Genomic DNA, 24,368 nt, shown 5'->3' with positions numbered 1-24,368 from the left:
GGCCAGCCAAGGCTACATAGTAAAACCCTGTTTCAAAACCAACAACAAAAAAGAAAAACAAACAAACAAAAAAAAAAAACCCTTTTTAAAAAAAAAAAAAAAATGCATGGTGTTTAGAATTTGAGCCCAGGAAATTTGTAGAGAAAATGAAGAAATTGGTTAGGGAAAGGTAAAAATGGGTTTCATGTTGTTGAAAACACAGCTTTATTTTCTATATTTTTGTTATATGTATCAGTTTACTAAGTATGAGTCTGTACTTTCACTGGGTACTGACTGCCATAATTAAAGTAATCAGGCAGAGGAAAACCAGGCTTTCAGACAATGTTGGTATTACTTGGCAGAAATTTTATATTGCTTTAATATTGGGCAGCTGAGATGTGATGGCAGCATTTAGACAAATAGCAAGATAGGGGTGCAGCCTGTCCAGTAGTGCTTGCACTAGGTACATGCACACCACTATTGCAGTCTGCTAGAACCTGACTTATAGGGTAAAATTCTATAGCAGAAGGTTTTCTTGAATGTTGAAAGTATTAGTCTTAGGTAGACTCCAGCTGGAGATAATGTATGAGTTGTCCAGGCTGCTTTCCTTAGCATCACAATTAAGAAATGAAAAGCTCCCTGTTGCCCTCATTTTGTCTTAACTTCATGAGGCCAATGACTCATAAATTCATTTCTTTGACATTCTGAGTTTTCTGTCATCTAAACAGCTGGTTCATTCTTACGGGTTTTTCGTTTTTTATATGAGAGAAAACGGCATATTGGCTTCTTATCTGTCTTTGAGTTGTGCTGTTCTCTCAAGTCTACGATTAGCAGAATTCAGTAACTGGTGTAAAGCTCTGCTTTTGGCTTGTCATCCTCAGGGAAACCCCCTTTCAGGAGTCTTCAAGTTCCATGTTGTCATCACAACCTTTGAGATGATCCTGGCAGATTGCCCAGAGCTGAAGAAGATTCACTGGAGCTGTGTGATAATTGATGAGGCCCACAGACTGAAGAACAGGAACTGCAAACTTCTGGAAGGGTTAAAGCTCATGGCCCTGGTGAGAACAAGTTAGCTTTTTACATAAATAAACATAAATTCCTTCTACTCAAAAATAGAGTGAGCACCCCATGGCCTTCTGCACATCTTCTTTGTTACCGATTGATTCCCAGAGTGGCCTAGAAAGCACTAAAATAACATGAAATTTGTAACCTGGAACTGTGAGGTGTTTACAGTTCGTTTCTTGGTCCTGAATTTATTTATATGAGTACACTGTAGCTATCTTCAGCACACCAGAAGAGGGCATCAGATCCTGTTAGAGATAGTTGTGAGCCACCATGTGGTTGCTGGGAATTGAATCCAGGACCTCTAGAAGAGCAGTTAGCACTCTTAACTGCTGAGCCATCTTTCTTTAACATTACTTAACATTTCTTTAACATTACTGCCTTGTAACAGTGGATAGACACTTAATGATTTTGAGTGAACAAATGGTTGATCTAGTTTTCATGAAACTGTTGCTGAAATCATGATGTAAAAGGGAAATTGGCCTATTCATGACCTACACCTATGCGATATGACACTCTATCCTTTCATATATTTGCTAAAAACTGAACACGAATTGCCCTGGCTTTTCTTTTTTTTTTTTTTTTTTTTTTTTTTTTTTTGCTACAAATATGTACTATTTTTGTGGCTCCAACATGGTTCACAATCTGTTTCTGATTTTTATAGGAACACAAAGTGCTGCTCACAGGAACACCCTTGCAGAACTCTGTGGAAGAGCTCTTCAGTTTGCTAAACTTTCTGGAGCCCTCACAGTTTCCTTCAGAGACTGCTTTCTTAGAGGAGTTTGGCGATCTCAAAACAGAAGAACAGGTAATTAGGGGTCTAAAGGATTGAGACAATATGGTAGTTAAGGAAAGTGCAAGCCATTATGAGGACAGGAGTTTTTTAAGGTTCCTACTCTTACACAATGAGCATTGCCTCTTGTGTTTTGTATATTTGTTTGTTTATGTTGACAAGGCACCTAATTATTAGCGATTCTTGTTGTTAATAAAAATTATTAGGCCTCCTGCTTCACTGAAGGCCCCTTGTACTCTCAGAGGTGTGATTTGTAGCTCTGGCCTCAGGAGCAAGTTGTTGTCTTTTGCTTCCCTCGTTCCTTTGTCTTTTCTGCTCCATAATCTGCAGCGTGTTTCCAGGGCCTCTCTTCTTGCTTATGCGTTACACAACTGTGAGTTAAAAAGCTAGTCATATATATGGAGTAACTGAGTCTGATTTTGTCCCGATTACCTGGACTTTCCCAGCTTTTGAAGAGTTGTTACAGTCTAGTTTATTGGACACAATTTAAAACAATATTAATATTCATCTATTATTGATAGAAATCTTTACTATAAATTATAAAAATATGTCAGACAAGTTTAAATTGCTATAAGATGAACAAAACAACAGAGTTGGGAACGTAAAAGGAAAGAACAGACCTGTTTAAGAGTCAGGAACAAGGGAGAGGGTACAATTTAAGAATTTTTTACAATAGGTAAGTTTCCAATGATGGACACAGAAGAGTGACTACTTTACATGAAAGGGAGAGCTCAGGATAATGAGAGCCGTGAAATTCATAAAGTAGTGGCAGGTCATCTGGTTGGGCTGAAACAGGATGACTGGAGTCCAAGTAAAGCCAGAAGAGTTTTATTTGTTGGAAGATCTTGAAATGGGGGTTGAAAAGCAAGAAGGTAACAGAAATCTTCCACATTTCTATTTTAAGAATGACATAGTTCTGCTAAATTGATTAGCAACAGTGCAATAGTGTGATTGTGTAAAAAGATTTGGAGACCACAAAGATTTGATTCTATGGTCAACTGATGGCAAGAGTGTACTCTGGTTCCAGTCTGATGCTTTTACTTGTCAGACAAGTCAGACTTTGAAAACAGTTAAAAAAAATAAATTAAAAATAAAAAACAATTTAAAAAGCACATGTAATTTTCCCCCCTCTGCATTTCAATATCTGTTGATCCTTCAAAAGCCAGCTCCAACCCACTTTCCATTTTTGGACCATTGGGAATACATCCTCTTCTCCCATTGCACTTAATTTGTGGTATGCATTTTTTCTTCTTCCTAGACAATGATCTCCTTGAGGACAAGGCCCACATCTTCTCCAAAGTTGTGTTTGTTGTATTGACCAGCACAGTGTCTGGCATGTAGTATACTCTAAGTGATGCAGGTATGAACCAAGTGAAGGGCAAAAGCTGAACCCGGCATGTGGCAGATTGACATTGTCCGTACCTTTAACAATTAGCTGGCTCTGTTTTCCTCTTTAGGCTCTTACATAGGAATTCTTCACACACTGGGAAAATACATTCCTAAATGCCTTCAGATAATCAAGGTCTGAAGAAAGCTAGGTTTAATATTGGGGTTAGTTACAGAATAAAAATACATTAGCTATCTGATTTATTTTAATTGACACAAAAATTGTATTTTTTGTGTGTGTACAATATGCTCTGAAATATATATATACATATTAGAATATCTGAATCAGGCTACTTAATCTATACAGTACATTGCTGTCTTACTTATTGTGAGAATACTCAAAATCCACTGTCACTGTAGTCCTCAGGAATACATTGTTGTTATAGTTCCCATGTTGTACAGTAGCTCTCTTGACTGTGTTCTAATTGAAATGGTATGACCTTTGACCAGCATCTCCCCAGACCCACTCTGATAATCATCATTCTACTTATTGTTTGAAGAAATGTTTATTTTAAAACACAATACATATAAGCTCAGAAGTGTCGGTTTGTAATGTAAAAGCATTTTCATCATCGTTTAAAACCTGTTTCAGGAAGTATCTCTTTACCCTTCCCGCAAGTGGTACTGTGTTACTTCAGGAAGCAGTGCTGCAGCTGGTCCTGCCCCTTTTAGAAATGTTGAACAGCTAGCCCTTTCTGACTCTAGAACTTAATTTCTTTTGTAGTCTCGTGTCTTTATTTTCTCATCAGGGTTGATCTTACTGGTACCACACTTGAGCTGTATGTAGATTAACTCAGGTGCTTTGACTCTGAATTACCCATCCTGTCATTGTCTTCTGGAAGAGGGAGAGAGTTCCCTTGGTGCAGTCTAGTGAATGGAGATCTTTGTGCAGATGTGGCCTCTTAGACACAGAGTCAGATTATAGCAGAGAACACTACCAGGCTTTGAATGGCCCACATATGACAGCTCCCATGAGAGTGCTATACAACGTTTTTCATACACTCCTACTTCTAAACATAAATACTGCTGCTGTTATTTAAAAGGCATAGGATAGCTCCATTTCAAACCGCCTCTAAGTTCTTAACTCTGTCCTTTTCAGCGTCTTAGTCTTCTTAATATATCATTTGTACCTTCTAACAAGACAAAATATTCTTCATATAACTTCTGTGCATGTGTGTGTGTTACAAAAAGAACAAGAAAGGTTTGTTTTCTCCATCCTAGAGAATAGGTACTGACTTCTCCTTTTTATCTCACTTAAGAGGTTGCTACATAGGTTCTTGATAATTTGTGGATTGAAACCATATCCCTTTTTCCTCCAGATATTGTTCTAAGGTCCCCATTTTCAGGGATCAGTCTATGACATTTTATGTCATTTTTATGACCTCAATACTATGATGATATTGAAGAGATTATAGTGAATGCTGACATACCATAGTGATCATTTAGTCCAGACTGGGGCACATAAATGGCTTTCCTTTTCCTGAACAGGTAAAGAAATTACAGTCTATCCTAAAACCAATGATGCTTCGGCGCCTAAAAGATGATGTGGAAAAGAACCTTGCTCCTAAACAAGAGACCATCATTGAAGTAGAACTGACCAATATCCAGAAAAAGTACTATCGTGCTATCCTAGAGAAAAACTTTTCCTTCCTAACCAAAGGTGCAAATCAGCACAACATGCCCAATCTTATCAATACTATGATGGAGCTGAGAAAATGCTGTAACCACCCCTACCTGATCAATGGTGAGTCCACCAATCGGGTGCAGTAACTCAGGAGAGGCATGGATCTCTGCTGAAAGCCAGTGATAACAAAGGCCTGTCTGTGTGCTAAGTTCTCTTTATATAATAGACTAGAACATATATTTGTCTTTTTACACAGTATAGAACAGAGCTTCAGAGAGGTTGATGGATCTGCCTAAATAATACAATTTCTACCAGTTTTGTTTCTGCAGGGCTTCTGTAGACCTGCCTGGCAGAAATTGGGTGCTACCCATCAGTTTTCTGCCCTTATGACCCGAACTCTAACCCAAACTTTGCTGTAGAATACTTACTTACTTACTTACTTACTTACTTACTTAGTTGAGTGAATGATGATGCAGCAATGAGATTAAAAGTCTGCGTATAAGTTGAGTCATATTAGTCGTACTGACTAATTGGAAAGGCGGGTGGTGTTGGTGGTGGGCACCAGAGATACACATCCAGTATCTTCCTCGATTGCTCTGTACTTCGTTTTTGAGACAGGGTCTTTCACCTCAGCAAGGGTTTACAAATTTAGCTAGACTGCCTGGCTAGGAAGCCCAAGTATATATCCTCCTTTGCCCTTCTCTATCGCTGTGCTGGGATTACAGGCATACGCTTCCGTACCCATCTTTTTATGTGGTGCTAGGATCAAACTCAGGTCTTGCCAACTGAGCCATCTCCATCGATCTAGGTTTGGGTATTTTTCTTTGGCTTTGGGATTTTTGTTGTTTTTTGGGGGGGCTTTTTTAGGGAGGGTGATATTAAAGCTTTCTGAAAAATTCTGATTGTATGTGGCTTGCATTCTTTTATAGCTAATTATGCAGTAATAAGAAGTATGAAAGTCTTTTTGCAAACTCTCTGGATAGTTTTCTTTACCTGAGTAAGTTGGGTTAGAACTTGACATCTCTGACTTTGCGTTTCCTAGAATGAATTCTAGGAAAGCAAGGTGGCCTCCTGCTACAGCAGACTGACTCCTGGGGTGCAGAGCCAACCACACCCTTAGCCTTACTGCTGGTCCATTAGAGTCATTAAGTCAGGATTCATTGATTGCCCGGGAGATAAGAATGGATCGATTTGCATTCTTCCACATGAAGAACAGCTTTTAATTACATCTTACTCAAGAATGCTTTTGTCCGTTCTTTTTCAGGGGCAGAGGAAAAGATTCTGGAAGATTTCAGGAAAGCCCACAGTTCTGAAGCCTCTGACTTCCAGCTGCAGGCCATGATCCAAGCAGCGGGGAAGCTGGTGCTGATTGACAAGCTTCTCCCCAAGCTCATTGCAGGTGGCCACAAAGTGCTCATCTTCTCTCAGATGGTGCGCTGTCTCGACATCCTGGAAGATTATCTCATCCAGAGGAGGTGAGGCTCCTTCATCGGCATGCTCACCCACCACTACATGCAGTGTATTTCTTTAACATCCACGCGCATAGGCCTGGACAACAGAACATTCACCATTAGAGAAAAGGAATATCTTTTTAAAGTCCATTGCTAATGGTAGGACCAAGTAGTCTCAAGTTTAACTGTCTGGAATAAATTCATAGCTTTTGTAATGTCGAGTTACTGTTTTGCTTCAGAAAAATCCCATACTTGTTTATGTTTAACTTCAGTTGGAAGAAATAGAATTGCAGTAGCATTAGGAAAGGCTAAGGAAACGGCATAGTAACATTCTTGTGTGGTGTGATGGAAGTGCATCCTGGAAGATGCCACCTCCTTAAGTTTCTGAAGTACTTAAGCCAACAACTCAGAACTGTTTGTCCACTCAGTGGATCTGAGTAGATCTGAGGCTTTGTGACATTAATGGTGGCACCCATCTCTTTACTTCTAGCCCTGTAATTCATTGGACCTGACTTTCGTGACTGTACAAGTGAGAAGTCTGCTATCATGGAGATTATTTAGATTCATGAAGGAACTTCCCTAGTCTTCTCATACTATTTTAGATTTCCTGTCACTATAATATATCAGTGATCTGAAGATGATGATAAATTTTTAAGAATACACTTGCAAAGATCATTAGAGTTAGTAGTCTTAGCAATACACATCTTTTTTCTCAAGTAGGAAAACTAGAGTAGGTCTCAGATATTTTAGCAACTGTTCTTATCCTTGAAAATTGTGTTTGTCATTATAAATTAAATCCCTTTCTAGAAAAAATACTGAAAGAAATGACAGGCTTAACTGAGGGAAGTGCTGGCTTTAATATGCTTCAGAGTCAGATTAGGTAATAAAGAAAGTCCTCTGAGCACCATGGTAGAAACTTAGAGGGGAAGCTGATGGCTCTAAACCAGAATCAACAAAACAATTGGATAGCTTGTCAGTTCACTATAGAGTACAAACTTCTTGCCAACGCACTTGCTTTTTATAAATACCTTACTCTTCAAAATACATATGATTGTTGAGGGTGGTGTTTTGTGTTGATAGTTATAGTGTGATGAACAGACTTGGAAATAAGTCTTTACTAAGCTGTCTTCTAGGTTGTTTTTTCTTTATTGTTTATTTTAATTTGTGTTCCAGTTAAGAATTATGATTCTCTTTGAAAATATGAAATATATAGCATGATACCCTGGACAAGCCTGAACATGCCTGAAAGGCTGTCTCTTTTTAGCCTTTCATTTTGAGCAATAATATCCATAGAACTTTACTTTCTTTCCAAATAGGTCTGATTGTCTAGTTTTCTATTTAATAAAATAGGATATCTTTCCCCCATTTATTATCAAATACTACTTATAACATTTATTGGAGTGTTATAAATGCTAGGTGTATGTCCATTCTTTTCATTCTTCCTTTAAATGTGTTTGTTCTTGGGGCAGTAGAGATGGTTCAGTGTTAAGTTAAGAGCATTTGCTAACTCTCACAGAGATCCCAAATTTAGTTTCCAGCACCTACACTGAGCACCTCATGGTTGTCTGTAATTCCGGCCCTAGGGGACTCAACACCCTCTCTGGCCTTCACAGGCATCTGTACACATGTGGCATACACATAGACACACATACACAAAAATAAAAATATTTTTTAAAATTTTCTATTATTGTGCTCACATTTTTCTAGATAAACTTTAAAATTATTCTATAAACTTACTTTTAACCATTCTAGACCTTAACTGCAATGTATTTGTTTACATATATATATATATATATATATATATATATATATATATATATATTATAAAGAAGTAAGAGATATTTACAATAGGATTTTATTGGACTTTTATACAGTAAATAGACAAGGATTGGTGTCATTGAAAAATTGAGAAACCTACTACTCTATATCTTCCTAGGCCATCTATATACACTATTTAGTTAATATGGAGAGCCACCTACCTACCTGTTGTTGAGACCTTCGTTACAGAAGCATAGTGAACTCCTTGTTGCTGGCAGACAAGAATATTGTTCATTTTCCTTCAGGCCTTCTGAGGTCAACAATTGTTGTGCCAAAAATATGTCCTCCCTACCCCCTAGCTTGTCAAGAGGTTTCTCCAGAATGCTACCTGCTTCTTGTTGACATATGACAGTTCCTCAGAATTACAGCTTGATGAGTCACATTAGTCCCTAGGGATCTCATTCAAAATACAGTTGTTACAGAGGGTTAATTGCTGGAGTTTGTGGAAAAGTTCATGGTATCTGATTCCTTCAACCTTACTGGCCCTCAAGGTTCCCTTTGTTTGTTGTCAGTTAGGTTTTTGTCCTCATTTAGTTTTATGCCAGACTCTCATACAGAAGTGGGAGCACCGCCAAAAGATCTGGCTTAGAAGTAAGGAGAGAGTGCAGAGCGATTTCACAGTTCACGTAATCCATTTTTAGTTTTTTCTTTACAAGCACGCCCTCAAAACTAAACAAGTGACAGTGGGAATCTTTAGCCATTCTACACACATAGCGTCTGAAAGCTGTTGTTACGCTGCTGCAGCTGCTGGGATGCTTTCTACTTTATGGAGAAAACACACACACACACCCTACACACCCCACCCCCTCCACCCCCTCTCCTCGTGACGTCTAGCTACATCATCCCTATTTGTTGATTTCTTCCTTCGCAAATGCTGTGCCAATTCCAACTTAGGACCCACAGGCCTCTGGCTTTTCCTTGATGCTCAAGGGTGTCTTGTCCTCTATTCCTATAGCATTGCTTGTTGACATAGAAGGGAAGGACACTATTGTTTAATAGAATCCTAGCCTTGTCTTCTCACTGAGTTCTGGGCTCCTTCTGCCCCATCACACCTAGCCCACTACAGAGTGCAGCATTGCTTGATCAGCACCATTTGGATATTTAGGTGTACTGAGTCTGCCTTTGGTCAGAGCTTCAAGTTCCCAAACTGTACTAGTGTCCCTAACTTGTCTCTAAATACACTTTTTAGTTCTTAAGCAAACTTCTCTGTTCAGCATTGAAATGTGGCTTCCTGTGAGAACCATCATTGTCTGGTGGATCTGGCTTCAAATTGATTACCAGCTTGTGGCTGAGCATGCTGATTGGTTTGTGTGATTGTCTTGTTGTGAAGTTTCTCTAGGTGGGGAATGAGGGTAATGATAGAAATACCTCATAGGATCTCTGTGAGAATTAAATGCAGTAATGCATAATCAAGCATGTATAGCATACATAGTGTCTGGTACAGATGTTAGATTAAGGTAATTATATCTAATCCTTAGTCTTTTTCGTCTTATGTCATAAAGTCTCTTTGGTCAGCCTTTTTAATAGCCTGATTTCCAGCCTCTCCTGGCATTTATGGCTGTGGCTCCATAAAATGTTCATCTTTGATATGTTCTAGTTTTAAAATAGTAACAAAGACTGTCCACACTTGTCAGTATGGTTGCCTTGTGAGTATATGAGGGAAGACAGTCTCAGGGTTGCTGTTTGCTTTGTTACAGTGTGAGTCTTCATCAGTTAGCTTTCTTTCCATTAACTTGACTGGTTTCTTCACATGTATCTTCTCTTTTCTCAGCCAAATCAGGGCTGTCTTGATGAATTCTGTCATCTACATTGCCTGTCTTTATATAATCTTACCAGTTATCTCACTGGGTTAGAGACTTGTTTCCTGAATCGATTCAAGGTCTTGGCATTGATTGGCTTCAGATTACTTTTACTTTGTCTTTTTCTTAAAAAACAGTTTTTCAGGCTTACTTCTCTTATGTGTACAGATGTTTTACCTACAAGCATGTCTGTTTACTATGTACATGCCTGGTGCCCAAGGACATCAGAAGACTATGTCAGCTACCCTGGAACTGGAGTTGCATATGATTGTGAACCACCACATAGTTACTGTGAATCAAACCGGGTCCTCTGCACAAGCAGCCAGTGCGCAAACCATTGAGCTCCCAGGCTCAGTGTTTTTCTCAGAATGTTTTTACTACTTCTACTTCACCTTTGAGTTTTGTCAGCTTTGGTGCCCAGAGTAACTTACCCATATAAATTCACTTGTTGTTAGTAGGGTAAACAGAAAGGTTAGAAAAAGACACAGGAAAAATAAGATTGTTGCTATGCATTCCTGCTCTGTTAATTTCATAGTATTCACATAAGTGTTCTTCTGTGTTTTGTTTTCTGAATGATCAGTAGAAATATGTCCCTGAACATCATTTCCTGTTCTTTATACGCTTTTCTTTACCCCACCATGCTATCCAAATCTTTCTGATCTCTTGAAGCAGGTACCCTCCATCTCACTCCATTGCCCTCTTTATGGTCTTTAGTTGTCCTGTTCCCAGCACATCTTAGAAACCCTTTCTATGGTGTAACTGTCCACATGGAGGTTTTGCTCTGTACCTTTAACGTTTTTTGAGAAACATCACCAGTTAGTAGCCCAGGCCTGGCAGCACAGGCTCCTTACCACTTCCAAGTGCCCTGAGCAGCTGGAAACAGAAGTGAACTCTGAGCCCAGTTATGAGCACTGCTGAAATTAATGGTTAAGGCTTATATTTGTTTCTCTGCCAGGAAAATTGTAGGATGGCATTCTTTGCAAGTATTAACTGGGAAATTCATAAGAACAAATTTTGGACAATTTATTGGGGATCAGTACTTTTCAGATTTTAAGTCTTGTAGGCATCCTTGATTTATAACTGGCTTATTTTTTGTTTTTTAACAAGGAAGACATTTTCAGTGCAATTTTAATCTGCTCCGCTTCTTCTGTAGGAGGTGGGACTCCTTAGAGACTGTTGTCAACTTATCCAAATTTAGAAGTGATATATTTGAGGCCATTGGGCGGTAGCTTCCTAATTGCTTGTTCTTTGAACCATGATTAACACCTGCGTTTTCATTCATTGGGTCCCCTCAGATACACCTATGAGCGAATTGATGGGCGAGTACGGGGAAACCTGCGCCAGGCAGCCATCGACCGATTCTGTAAGCCAGACTCAGACCGCTTTGTCTTTCTTCTGTGCACCAGAGCGGGAGGTCTGGGAATCAATCTCACAGCTGCTGATACTTGCATCATATTTGATTCTGATTGGAACCCACAAAATGACTTGCAGGTAACTATTAGAATGATAATTTTTTATTTAGCTGCCCTGTCTCCCAGAATTTTATAACAAAGTCTGGCTTAGTTACAGATTGTCTGCTGTGCTGCATGTATCAGCTCTTAGGAATTTGGCTAGGAGAAGAAACTAAATGAAAAGTAGGTGTTGACTCCTCCCACTAATTAGAGAATAGTTCTTTCCCTTTGGTTGAAATGAAGTGATGTTTCCTGGTAATAGCCTCAAAAATAGACTAGAACTGCTATTATCAAACTTAAATATCTGGTATTTTCCCTTCAGTTTGTTTGATGTCACATGTCAGTTACAGTAAATGAATTAACAAAAAAAAAAAAAAAATTGGGAAGGCTCTATAGTGTTGCAAAGGGACAGGCACTCTCACTAGGCTGTTTGCTCTCCATTTGATGCAGATGTCAGAAGTTACATGTGTCCACTTTAGTGGATTTGTAGATTCTATTTTCCTTTTCTTTTAATGAGTTTCTAAGTAATCTTTTGTGTGATGAAAATGGTGTAGTAGTTGAAAGCCAGTGTTTCAAATATTAAGATGGCTTAAATTTGGGAGAAATACCATGATACATTATCACAAAGTAAATTGTGTGGTACTATATTCATTATCTGGCTTTAAAATAAACTGGTGGTTATGAATAATTTACTGTCAGTTCTTTGTCCTGGCAAAGGAACATTGGAATCAGAGGTGGGTTGCTAAATTTTATCAATACGGTTTTTGAATAAATAACATATGCTCAGCATTTTAAGTTGAAAGGCAAAAGCTAGGATTTGTTCTCTCTATGAAAGAGCCTAGTTTGGAGTTGGAGATGTGGGTCAGTGAGAGAGCACTTGCCTAGCTTATCCAAAGTAGATTCCCAATAGCTAAAAGTATCCAAGATTTAGATTTTTAGGAAAGTATTGCTTTTGTGGCTGCCACCTATTTATTTAATAGTTTTATTTGAATGTAGCCCATACCCATGTATATTATCTTTGCTCAACAAAGTCACAGTGGTGGCTATAAGTTGGCAACAGAAACCTCAAAAGCCACAAAATAGTTACCATCAGGCACTTTGCCAATGGTTGACCAGCCCTAGACAGATCTCTTCTTGAGCCCTTGGCAGCTGTGAAGGCCCCTGCTCCTTTGTGATGCATACTCAACATTAGATTGGTTGTAAGACAAAATGTCAAGGAGAAGAATAGTATAAGAAACCAAAAATGAATGGCCAGTTTGGACTGTCTATAGTAATTTCCAGAAGGGAAATTGAAAGCATAAGGCTAGAGGCAGAAATTTTGGAATCATAATGCCTCACCTAATGGATTATAAACATCAACAATTGAATAGATAAAAGATCAAGAAAAGCAAAAGGTGAGAGTGCCTTACTTAATGGAGAGGTGAAGTCCTCTAAGATGATTGATTTGCATGTAAAGCAACCAAAGGAAGTGATTGGTGTGTTGAAAAGACAAGATGATACATAGAGGGACAGACAGTTCAAGTTCTAAGTGTACAGAGATGAAACAAGGTTCCTACCTGCTGGATGGACTGGAGTCTGCCTACAGAATGGTGCAAATACACTTCCATTTCTCATAACATTTCCCCTTGCACACAGGCACTTATATATAAAGTAGGGGAAAGCTGGAGACTCAGACCTTCAGACCACCCTATGATTGTCAAGACTGTAGCTAAATCAGCTGTGAAGATGGCCAAAGGGAGATCCTAACACTAATGAAAAAGAAAAACTGCTAGATCTTTCCCAAGAACTGTTCTTGTTCAGGACATTTTGTTTGCATGTATTTATTTACCTATGCCAATATTTTTAATAAATGAATCATCTATTGTCTTTGGAAAATAGATTTAATCATAAGCATTTATCTAAGAATGGGTTAAGAAACATACCACCTATACTGCCTGATATAAACATCAAACCATGGAAAAGAGCTTCCGTTTTGAACTGGATTTTAACTTCTATTGTGGTGAAATTTTAGCAGAGATCTCAGTTCATTTGAAAGAAAGTGGTAACTCATTGTGGTCTCAAACAGTATGGCAATATCTTGACCAATCCAAAGTTGTTGTTGCAAGGATAAACTATATTTTTTAACTGATTTCTTGTGGATCCCTGTAGGACCTTAAATGTAAAGCAACCATCATTGCAAGGAAGAGTGGACTCTTCCAAAGTGCATCTAAGGCTGAGCCAGGGATTTTTGCTACTGAACAAATACAAGATGGTTATCTCAAAGAATTTATTGTAACTTTACCATTTCAGAGGTTGCACCCCGTGGTCACTTAGCCCTCTTACCTTCAGGCCTGCAGCAAGGTAACACATTATGGTGTTAGGCTCGTGGCAGAGTAGCCTGTTCAACACATGGAAGTAGCTAGGAAACAGAGAGTCAATAGCTGGTTCCATTATCCCCTTGGAAGACATCTCTATGGCAACCTAATCCTCTTCTGCTAGGACCTACTTCTCATAATTTTCTGTAGTGCTAAGCACATCTTCAAGGAACGTCTGTGGCCTGGGAAACAGAGCTACCCTCTAGAAAACCAGCCAAGCATCAGAAAATAGTCCTGTTTGCTTTTAGGTTGTTCACTGTTACTGTTTATCCATTCGACCCTCCCCGGGCTCAGTCCAATGGTTGGCTACAAACATCCAAATCCGTATTGGTCAGGCTCTAGCAGAGCCTCCCAGGAGACAGCTATACCAGGCTCCTGTCAGCAAGCACTTCTTGGCATCAGCAATAGTGTCTGGGTCTTGTGTCTGCATATGGAATGGATCCCCAGGTGGGGCTGTTTCTGGATGGCCCTTCCTTCAGTCTCTGCTCCACTCTTTGTCCCTGCATTTCCTTTAGACAGGAGCAGTTCTGGGTTAAAATTTTGAAGATGAGTGGGTGGCCCCATCCCTCAACCAGGGTTTGTACCTAACTTCTGGATATGGTCTCTACAGGTTCTCCCTCTCCTTTGTTGGGTATTTCAGCTAATGTCATCCCCATTGGGTCCTGGGAGCATCTTGCTTTCCTGGCAACTGAGGCTTTCTGGTGGCTACCCCCAGTTTCCCATCTCCCACTGCTACACACCTCTGTTCAATTAACTGACCCTTTGTACATCACCCCCATCTTCTCCCATACCTGATCCTGCCCCCACCCTTTTTTTCCCTCCCCCTCCTCTCTTTCTTCCAAGTCCCTCCCACCCTCTATCTCCTATGATTATTCCCCCTTCTAAGTAGGACTGAAGCATCCACACTTTGGTCTTCCTTTTTCTTGAGCTTCATATGGTCTGGGAGTTGTGTCATGGGTATTCTGAGCTTTTGTGCTAATATCCACTTATCAGTGAGTGTATACCATGTGTGTTCTTTTGTGATTGGGTTACCTCACTCAAGATGATATTTTCTAGTTCCATCCATCTGCCTGTGAACTTCATGAAGTCGTTGTTTTTAATAGCTGAGTAGAAATACTCCACCGTGTAAATGGACCACATTTTCTGTATCCATTCCTCCAATGAGGGACATCTGGGTTGTTTCCAGCTTCTGGCTATTGTATATAAAGCTGCTATGAACATAGTGGAGCATGTGTCCCTGTTATATGTTGGAGCATCTTTTGAGTACATGCTCAGGAGTGGTATACCTAGGTCCTCAGGTAGAACTATTTCCAATTTTCTGAGGAACTGCCAGACTGATTTCCAGAGTGGTTGCACCATCTTGCAATCCCACCAACAATGGAGGAGTGTTCTTTCTCCACATCCTCGCCAGCATCTGCTGTCACCTGAGTTTTTGATCCTGGCCATTCTGACTGGTGTGAGGTGGAATCTCAGGGTTGTTTTGATTTGCATTTCCCTGATGACTAAGGATGTTGAACATTTCTTTAGGTGCTTCTTGGCCATTTGATGAGTTCCCTCAGTTGAGAATTCTTTGTTTAGCTCTATACCCCATTTTTTAATAGGGTTATTTGGTTCTCTGGAGTCTGCTTTCTTGAATTCTTTGTATATATTGGATATTTAAAATGCCTTCAATCGGATGTGGGATTGGTAAAGATCTTTTCCCAATCTTTTGGTTGCTGTTTTGTCCTATTGACATCGTCCTTTGCCTTACAGAAGCTTTTCAATTTTATGAGGTCCCATTTATTGATTGTTGATCTTAGAGGATAAGTCATTGGTGTTCTGTTCAGGAACTTTTCCCCTGTCCCTGAGTCTGGGATAAGTAAGGTATCTTCATTGTGGCCAGAGTCCCATATTCCTTCTTTCTTTTTGTTCTACAAACCTCCATGTGTATGATTAATGTCATCTTGGTCTCAACCTGAGGCAGGCAAAAGAAGACAGTCAAGTGTGATGCATTTGTGTAGACTCACAGGACTCCTGTGGATGACTCTGTAGACACTTCTATCTCCTGGGTGGGGTTAAATAACCTCTCCATTGTTGGGTGCGTAAGTGCCTTCATTTGAGCACATTTCTGCCCTATATAATAGTTGGGCTTTAGGCATGAATAAGAAAGGAAAGGTGTATACTATAAAAGCATGTAGGGTGTATGTTACATTCCTCTGCAAGGACCTTTGCCTAGAGTACATACTCAACTTTCTCTTGTAGTTACCTTGAAACCCATATAACCCAGGGGTGTCATAGGTCACCTAAGGCCATCTGAAAGCACAGATATTTACATTATAATTCATAACAGCAAAGTTATGGTTATGAAGTAGCAACGAAAATAATTTTATGGTTGGGGGTCACTACAACATGAACTGTATCTAAAGAAAGGGTCACAGCATTAGTAAGGTTGAGAATCACTGTATCTTATCAACCATACTGTTTACCTTAATCTTTTTATTTTTTCAATTATAGTTTGTTATATTTATTTTCATTATATTTGTTTATTCATTGATGTGAGGGGTGTGCACCACAACAGAAATGTGAAAGTCAGAGGACACTTGTGGAAGTTGGTTCTCTCCTGTGGAACCCTGTCATCAAGCATGATGACAGATGCCTTTACCCACTGATCCATCTTGCTAGCCCATTGATCACTGCCTTTATTTACCAGAATTATCCAACAAATTTCCCAGAAACAGAGATTTGCTATCACATAATATACTGAAGGAACAAAAATTTAAAAATTCAATTGCCTGTCAGTAAAAAAACTGAATAAACTGTAGTATATACTTTTGAAAAAAGAATGGGGATATCTCTGTGAACTGCTATGGAATCTGTTGGGTTAGTCGTGGTGTCTGCCCCTCCACCAGGCTAGGGCCTCTCAGGGAGGTGAGACATGGGAAATTGACTACACTCTACCCACAGTGGGCACAGGTTGGGCATTGGGCTATGGAAAGCCGTGGGACCCCAATCCGGGGGTTGGGGAGTGCCCACTAGGAGCACAGTCTGAGGGAGGCAGGGGGAACTGGAGCTAGCTCTTCTGGTTTTCAGTCTCCTGGGCATCCAGGTGCCACTGGAAGCCACGGAAGAGCTGAGAAAGAAGTGGGGGTTCACAGGCTGGATTGGCCCATTGACCCAAAGAAGCTCCAGGTGTGCCCTGCAGGGATGGTTCTTGGCTTGATCAAGGAGGCTCCTTTGGCTTGGGTTGGTGGTACCCATGGCAGGAAGGCAGAGAGGTCTTCTGGGGGAGATTAGATGCAGGAGATTAGATGGTGGCTCTGTAGACGAAGGCCTTCTCTGTTCTTCACAGTGGATCCTGATGAAGAGAAACATCTCATGATGTTTATTGTCGTGGAAGAAAGTGGATGAAAAACTGTACCGCCCCCCCCCCAACCCCATCCTTTCCTCAGGGAGGGCCTGAGGTTAAATACCTTTTGCAAGGAGGAGGGTCTGAGGAGGAGAACTTAATTGGCTAAGCCCTTCTGGCCTTTAGTTAAGTCATTAATATGGAGATCTGTTTGAGTCTCCTTGGCCTGTAGTCACGCCCTCTACCTGTGGAGGGGCTAGTTAGGGACATTGCCTATGTGACTGATACAAATCTATGGAGGGCTGCAGCTTCCTGTCAGAACCCTAGAGTCTGGGATGTACCATTCCTTAGGATCATCTGAGTCCCACCTGGGCCCCCTCAGGTTTTTATTTATTTACTTATTTGAGACAGGTCTCCTATAACCTAGGCTGCTGTCATTCCTGATATGTGGATCAAGGCTGAACTTGAACTCCTGATTTTCTATTCCCACCTAAGTGCCAAGGTGAATGGTATTGTATTTGGCTTCAGATCTTGACCACTGAACACTTTCCTCAAATAAAAAGAATAGGGACCTGTGGAGAAATAGCCAATTCCAAGACCTTGTCAGAAAAAAATGTTAACAGGAATCTGAATATTTTATCCAAAACAGTAAAAAAAAAAAAAAAAAAAAAAAAAAAAAAAAAAAAAAAAAGCACTTAGATGATATGAGCGGGGTATGAAGAGCATTAGGACAGTGAGGATCAAGGATTACAGAATAGAATACACAGCTGTACCAACACATGGCTGTAGTCCTAGCTACTCACGGGGCTGAAGCAGGAGGATTCTGTTAGCCTAGTAGCTGTAGGTCAGCCTGGCTGATGTAGTAAGACCCCAACATAAAACAAAACCATCACTTACAAAATACAGAGCATAATATCCATGATATTGTGGATAATATAAATATCCATAACAATATTATGGATAATATAAATATGATAACATAAATATCCATGAATCCCTAACTAAATAAATGGGACAAAAAATAATTATATTCAAAAATATAGGAAAAAACCTAGGAAGCTAGATCTGGCTGCTAGGTATGTCCATTGCTAGACGCTCTGGGCAGCAGAAGTAGATCTGGGAAATAGATGTGTGTGTACACCAGCACAAGCTCTCATGCTGTTTCACTGTTTACCGCCTGGGGTCTCTGGTGGTTTCTAGCCTGTGCTCAACCAGAAACCAGGCTGCTTTTCAAGGTTCGACAGGAATCTGTATTGGTGAATGAAAATAAAGAGATGAAATACATTTACATATGCTAGCATTCATTCATTTGGGGAGTAGATAGTCTCGCTGTGATAATTCTGGCTAGCCTGGAATTCAGTGTCTAGACAGACTGGTCTTAAATACTAGCACTCATTTTTAATGGGCTATTTATGTTTATGCCTGTCTCTCCTCTTTGACCAAGGTAAGTTAAAAACAAAACAAAACAGTTTGTGTTTTTAAAATGCTTTCCTCTAGAGGGAGCTAGGAAACAATGTACATGACAAAAGTGACCTTAGAGCCACTTTAAATGTTTTATATCATTATTGAACAGATTAAGTTTTTAGCATTTTAAAAAAGAGTCAAAATGCTTAGTTTCAGTTTACCTTCCGCCTTACTTTCTTTGGTATTAAATCTTACATAACCATAATATAATGAATTACTGGAACCAGGAGATTAACACAGATACAGTATTACTAATGGATTCACATGAATCCTATGTGTGGGAAACTTTTCTGACTCAGAATCACTTTCCATTAGAAGTCATGCCCCCTCAGCATCCTTCAGGGTATGAAAGTGCCTTTGGTTTTCCTTACTTCAATGACCATGACACTTTAAAAGGTACTGACAAGCTTTTTAGATTGTCCCTTGATTTATTGGTTTGTATTTACTAATTTTTTAAAATTTTTTATTGGATATTTTATTTATATTTCAGATGCCATCCCCTTTCCCCATTTCCCCTCCCTAGAAAACCCCTATCCCATCCCCCCTTCTCCTTTTTGTTTTTATGCAATTTTTTTGATGTTAATCAAAGGCTTTATAAGTTTGGTAATGCTCAATAACAAGATGCCCATACAATCAGAAGTGTAACCCAGTACCCAACCTAAATACATCAACTATCTTTGACAGGCAGAGACACATGAACATCTGCCTCCATGTCCCGCCCCCCATCACCTAGCTCCTCATCTCTTTCTCCTCCTCTCCTTACTCCTCCTCTTCCTCTCCTTACTCCTCCCACCTTAGCTCCTCCTACATATCACCCTTCCTGTTAAGATAAAACTTTTCTCTTAAAATACAGTTAGAGCATAACTATACCAATTGTAAGGTACAAGATAGACCTAATACCCAGTCCCTCATTTTGTTGACTGAACAGAACCTCTGTCATCCCTTCTAACTAAAAGACTTAGTTCCCCGAACCTGCCTTTTTTTCTTGGCTTTAGAATGAATGTCAGCTGAAAACCATCCTCTCAAATCTTTTCTCTCAGAGTAAATAGCCGGGCTTGCCTATGAGACTATAAGTCTTCAACCCCGTCAGAAATCCAGAATGACTGACTTAACTGAAATTATGGGAAGCACAAAGCATAGTTTCTAAAACTTAGCCAATTTATAGAGACCACTGAACACCTGGACAGCCCCTATACTACAAGATATTGGAGCATCCGATTGATTTTTTTTTCTTAGACGTAAAGTTACACATTGCAGGCAAAGATATTATAGAAAGCCTGGTGTCCTGCTCAGTGCTTGCTGTTGGAGCACAGGATGCCACTGTCATAGAAAGCCTAGTGTCCTGCTCAGTGCTTGCTGTTGGAGCACAGGATGCCACTGTCATAGAAAGCCTAGTGTCCTGCTCAGTGCTTGCTGTTGGAGCACAGGATGCCACTGTCATAGAAAGCCTAGTGTCCTGCTCAGTGCTTGCTGTTGGAGCACAGGATGCCACTGTCCAGTTAATTGTGATGAGATTTTGACTTGGTTAAGTTCTGTCTCCCATGCCTTTCAATTTTAAAATAGTTTTTACTGTTTAAAATTAGTTAGGTATCTTATGAGTAGATATTTTGGGATCTTACAAATACTGTTTCTCGCACTTTCCACATTGCTGTTAACATCCACCAACAGACTTGCCCTCAGTCAGTATTACCATAGTCTTATCTTTGTTCTCTGGCAGACACAGATAGGTCATATCTCAGCAGCATATTTATTCAATCACATCTAGCATAAAATCAAATAGTGTCAAGATTATTGACTACCATTTTGTAAAAATAAACTTACTAAACCAGATCGCTAATCTATAGTAGGTTATTTTATCTATAATATTACAGTATATAAACAAAAACATTCTTTTCCAAAGATTCTTAGTTTAGTTCTTTTCTTCCATGCCAGGTTGTTTGGTTGGGTTTTTTTGTTACAAAGTCTCATATACCCCAGACTGGCTTCAAATTCCCTGTGGAGCAAAGATTGGTTTTGAACTCATAATGCCCATTTCTGCATCCCAAGAGTTGGGCTTATAAGTGTGTGGTGCCATACTCAACCAGAAAGTCAATTCCTGAAATTCAAAAACAAAATGAACAATTGGGTCTCTCTGTGTATTAGGGAGACAGCATAGCCCCCAACAAGCAAATTATAAATATAAATCATTTATGCATTTTTGTTTGATATAGATACAGTTTTATTTTTCAATTCTGATAGATTTTTATCTGGATTTCACCAACTAGGTTTGTATTTTTTCTGCTTACTTTATCAAATTTGCCCCATCTTTTCAATCCTTTTCTCTGAGAATGTACATAGACATACATTTAAATTGAGAATAAATTAGGAGCCATAGAAGCTTTTACCTTTTCTTTTAACTTTGTATTGGTTCTTTGTAAATTTCACATCATGCATCCCAATCCCACTCATCTCCCATCCCCTCATCTCTGTCCTCCACCATTATAACTTCAGCTCCAACAAGAAAAAAAAAATCTTATTGTGGAAGCTATAGAGTATCAAGTGTATCCCATAGTACACCCTTTTATCCACACTTCTTTACCTGCAAATGTCCATTGCAATAACTTGTTGGTCAGGTACAAGGCCTCTGGCTTCTGCTAGTCTGTCAGTACAGAAGCTTCACTGGGATTCCTCTCAGATATTCTGTTGTTGTCCTGTGTTGTGGAGATCCAGTAGCTCTGGATCTGTAGAACCAGCCTCTTCATGCACTCCAGCAGTTGAGTGATGGCGTAGATGTTGGGATAGGCCTACTCAAAGCCTGAGATCTAGGCCCTAGAGGAATCTGAGCTGATCATCCTGCCAGCTCTCCTGCTCTCGGGACTGGCTCACCAGCAGCCCCCTCAAACGGGCCACCTCTGCCCTGCTGCCCAGGTGAGTTGCAGGGCCTGCTTTCCCAAGTGCTGCTGCAGCCAGTGAGGGTCTCCCACTTTGATGACCTTAGAGCCAGCTTTCCTGCTTGCCATAGGTGGCAAGAGCCCTTAGGAAAAGGGAATGGCATGTCTCCCTTGCTCATGTCATCTTATGGTAGACAAGTGGTAGGACCAGCTCCCCCACTCTCGCACCCTCAAGCAGGCTCACTTGTACCCCCACTACCAGGGTCAGCTCTACTGTGCTGCCCAGGTGAGGTGCAGGGCCTGTTCCAGAGAGCTGCAGCTGGTGAGAGGCAGGGCCAATTCTCCTGCTTGCCACAGGTGGGGAGTGGGGAGAAAGGTTGTCTCTCCTTCACCTAAGCCAGCCACCATGCTCTGTATCCTCCAAGCTGTTTTTTACCCACAACTCCCAAAATGGGCAGGGCCCAAGTACTGTAGCTGGCTAGGGGCAGGGTCAGCTCTCCTGCATTCATTCCCCCAGGGCCAGCTCTCCCATGATGCCCAGGTTAGAGGTGGGGCCAGTTTTGTATAGCCCTCAGACATCCACTTGATCCCTGGTGGCAGCCCAGACCAGGGACATCTGCCTGGCCTTTGGTGGTAACAGACCATGCTACTGCAGAGCCACCAGCCCAGATGTGCTCCTCCATCCCTGTGGCAGCACAGGCCAGGACCCTACTATGGTCCTACATGGCATCACTAACTACTCACATCTGGCTGTTCTCACTACCCTCCAATCTCCGGTTCTGCCTCTTTTCATTGTGTCCACATCCTGTTTCTCTTTCTCTCCCATCTCTCCACCACTTACTTGCTCCTCTTAGTGGTACCCAGAATCTCATGTGGAGTGGTCTCAGGAATGCTATGTCCCAATCCTGCATTATGGTGCTAGGGAGGGGTTATCTTGGGTCTGGTCTGACCCCCAGGACTTATGCAGTGCTAAACTGGTAATCATCTCAGTCTCAGGCTAGCTCCTTGTCTGAGCCTCATGACAAATGTCTGGTGGTCTTCTCAGGCTCATTCCTTGCCTGGCCCACCTGAGTGGTGGTCCCTTGGAAGAGTCCCTGTCTAAATTCACTCCAGCGGGGAGTGGGAAAGGGAGATCCCAGGCAGGGTTCTTCTAGTCTCCAGCTTACTCCCTATCCTGGGAGCTGGTCTAGGCCTGCCTAGCACCAGACTTCTCAGGCTCACATTTTTCAGGGAATGTTAGGCTACTAATTATTCAGATGTTTAAAAGTCAGAACACTGAGTATAGACATGGCCTCTCTCATCTCTGACACCACTGACACACGTGTAACACAGCAGCCACACCTGTTGGGGCAGGAGACCCTTTACTTTCTAAACACTTGGGTCTCTTCTCTATTCCGTGTGTACAAAGTCCTACTCTTGTATAACCATAGTGTAGTTCTTAGAATCAAGAAATTTTCCTAAGAGCATTATTCATTAATCCTCTTGTGGCAGGATTTTCCCTGTACAATTACATTAAAATATTAGTACAGCAGGGAAAAGGGAGGTGGAGCTAAGAGTTGGAGAGAGAGAGAGAGCATCTCAGAAGATTGGGGTGGGGGATAAGAGTCAAGATGGAGGACAGATAGGAAGAAGACCTGATTCCTCGTGGTCTTAAATAGCCACAGAATATCTTGTAGGGATAGAATAATTGGCATAACTTGTCTATCTAATTGGACAGCTTGTATCTTTATCAGTTGGCCCTGAAATTATTGTGTGGGCATCTTGTAAATTGAGATTTGTTGATATATATAAATCTGATTGGTTAATTATAAACATCAAGAATTTTGATTTTTGCCCGGTTATTGGATATTGTGATGTCTAGCTGAAAGGTGGGTGGTCATTGCATGGGAGCAACAGAGGTGACAGGCAGAGGAGAGATTTTGGAGCTCTGAGTCAGAGTCTCCATAAGATAAGAACAAGCTGAGATAAGAACAAGCCGGCCATTGCAGCCAGTGCATGGCCGGCCAGCCTGCCAGGGCAGAGAGTAGCAGGCTCAAGCTTGGGAACTTGGCAAATTTCTTTTTTATTATTTCCCTGCAACATCCTCTAGTCCTTACTGAAATAATATCATTTCTTTTCTTTCCTGCTCATTTGTAGCTCTCAAGATCAAATCCAGGATCAACATTACATTTGTTCTTTAGCCTCTTTTAATCTGGGTCATCTCCTTAGCTTTTCTTTTTCTTTGAAGTTTTTGCTGAGTGGTAGCTGATTGACCTGTAGGCTGCTTATAATGCAGACTGTCTGCTTGCTCAGGAGTGAGTTCAGATTTGGTCTGTACTGAACTGATATATCCTTCTCAGATATCAGAATCACAGAAACATGGTCTTCATTTGTCTGATCAGGTGCACTTTGATCATGTTGTTTCCCTACTCCTTTGAAATTTTAAGTAGTTTTAGAGAAATACACTGAGACTGTGCTTGTTTCTTGCCAAAGTTTCATTTGTGATTTTAGTTTCTTTTAGTTATCTTTACTTGAACCAGATGTCACTTGATGATTACAAAGTGCTATTATTCTGACAGCGTGGCTTGACACATGTTTGTTAGTTGACATACTACTCCAGAGGTTTTTCCTTTTTCTCTGATTTATGTCAGTATACACTCATGGCTCTTGAGGTCAGTGGATTGTAATTTGTTAGTGTTTTTGTTTTGATGTTAAGATGATGTTACAATTGCTCTGTGTGCGTGCGTGCGTGCGTGCGTGCGTGCGTGTGTGTGTGTGTGTGTGTGTGTGTGATATGAGATGATATTATTCTTGCATACTAAGCATGTATTTCACTGATGACTACATTACCAGCCCTTTTCAATTCTTATTTTGAGTCAGGATCTTACTAAGTTGCCTAGGTTGGCCTTGAACTTACAGTAGCTAGAATTACAGCCCTGTGTGGCTGTGCCCGATTAAGAGTCGGGGGAAGGAGGGAGGAAGGGAGAGAGCGAGGGAGGGAGGGAGGGAGGGA

General features: G+C 40.6%; 1 protein-coding gene and 1 pseudogene across 6 annotated transcripts in view; one reads left to right on the top strand and one right to left on the bottom strand.

Annotated features, from left to right (window-relative positions):
• Positions 1–24,368, top strand: part of Chd6 (chromodomain helicase DNA binding protein 6) — a 173,988-nt gene that overhangs the window by 97,697 nt on the left and 51,923 nt on the right. For all 6 annotated transcript variants that reach the window (XM_076930166.1, XM_076930167.1, XM_034493983.2 and 3 more), the window contains 5 exons: positions 861–1,037; positions 1,706–1,849; positions 4,709–4,964; positions 6,109–6,319; positions 11,208–11,403. In XM_076930166.1, coding sequence (XP_076786281.1) covers positions 861–1,037; positions 1,706–1,849; positions 4,709–4,964; positions 6,109–6,319; positions 11,208–11,403 — 984 coding nt within the window. The remainder of the gene's footprint in view (positions 1–860; positions 1,038–1,705; positions 1,850–4,708; positions 4,965–6,108; positions 6,320–11,207; positions 11,404–24,368) is intronic.
• LOC117704789 (small nucleolar RNA SNORA17) lies at positions 22,609–22,730 on the bottom strand (annotated as a pseudogene).

Source organism: Arvicanthis niloticus, chromosome 2, assembly GCF_011762505.2.
Source record: "Arvicanthis niloticus isolate mArvNil1 chromosome 2, mArvNil1.pat.X, whole genome shotgun sequence".
In the NCBI taxonomy this organism is placed as follows: domain Eukaryota; kingdom Metazoa; phylum Chordata; class Mammalia; order Rodentia; family Muridae; genus Arvicanthis; species Arvicanthis niloticus.
The sequence above is the reverse complement of the archived record's forward strand: the minus strand, read 5'-3'. Positions and strand labels throughout refer to the sequence as shown.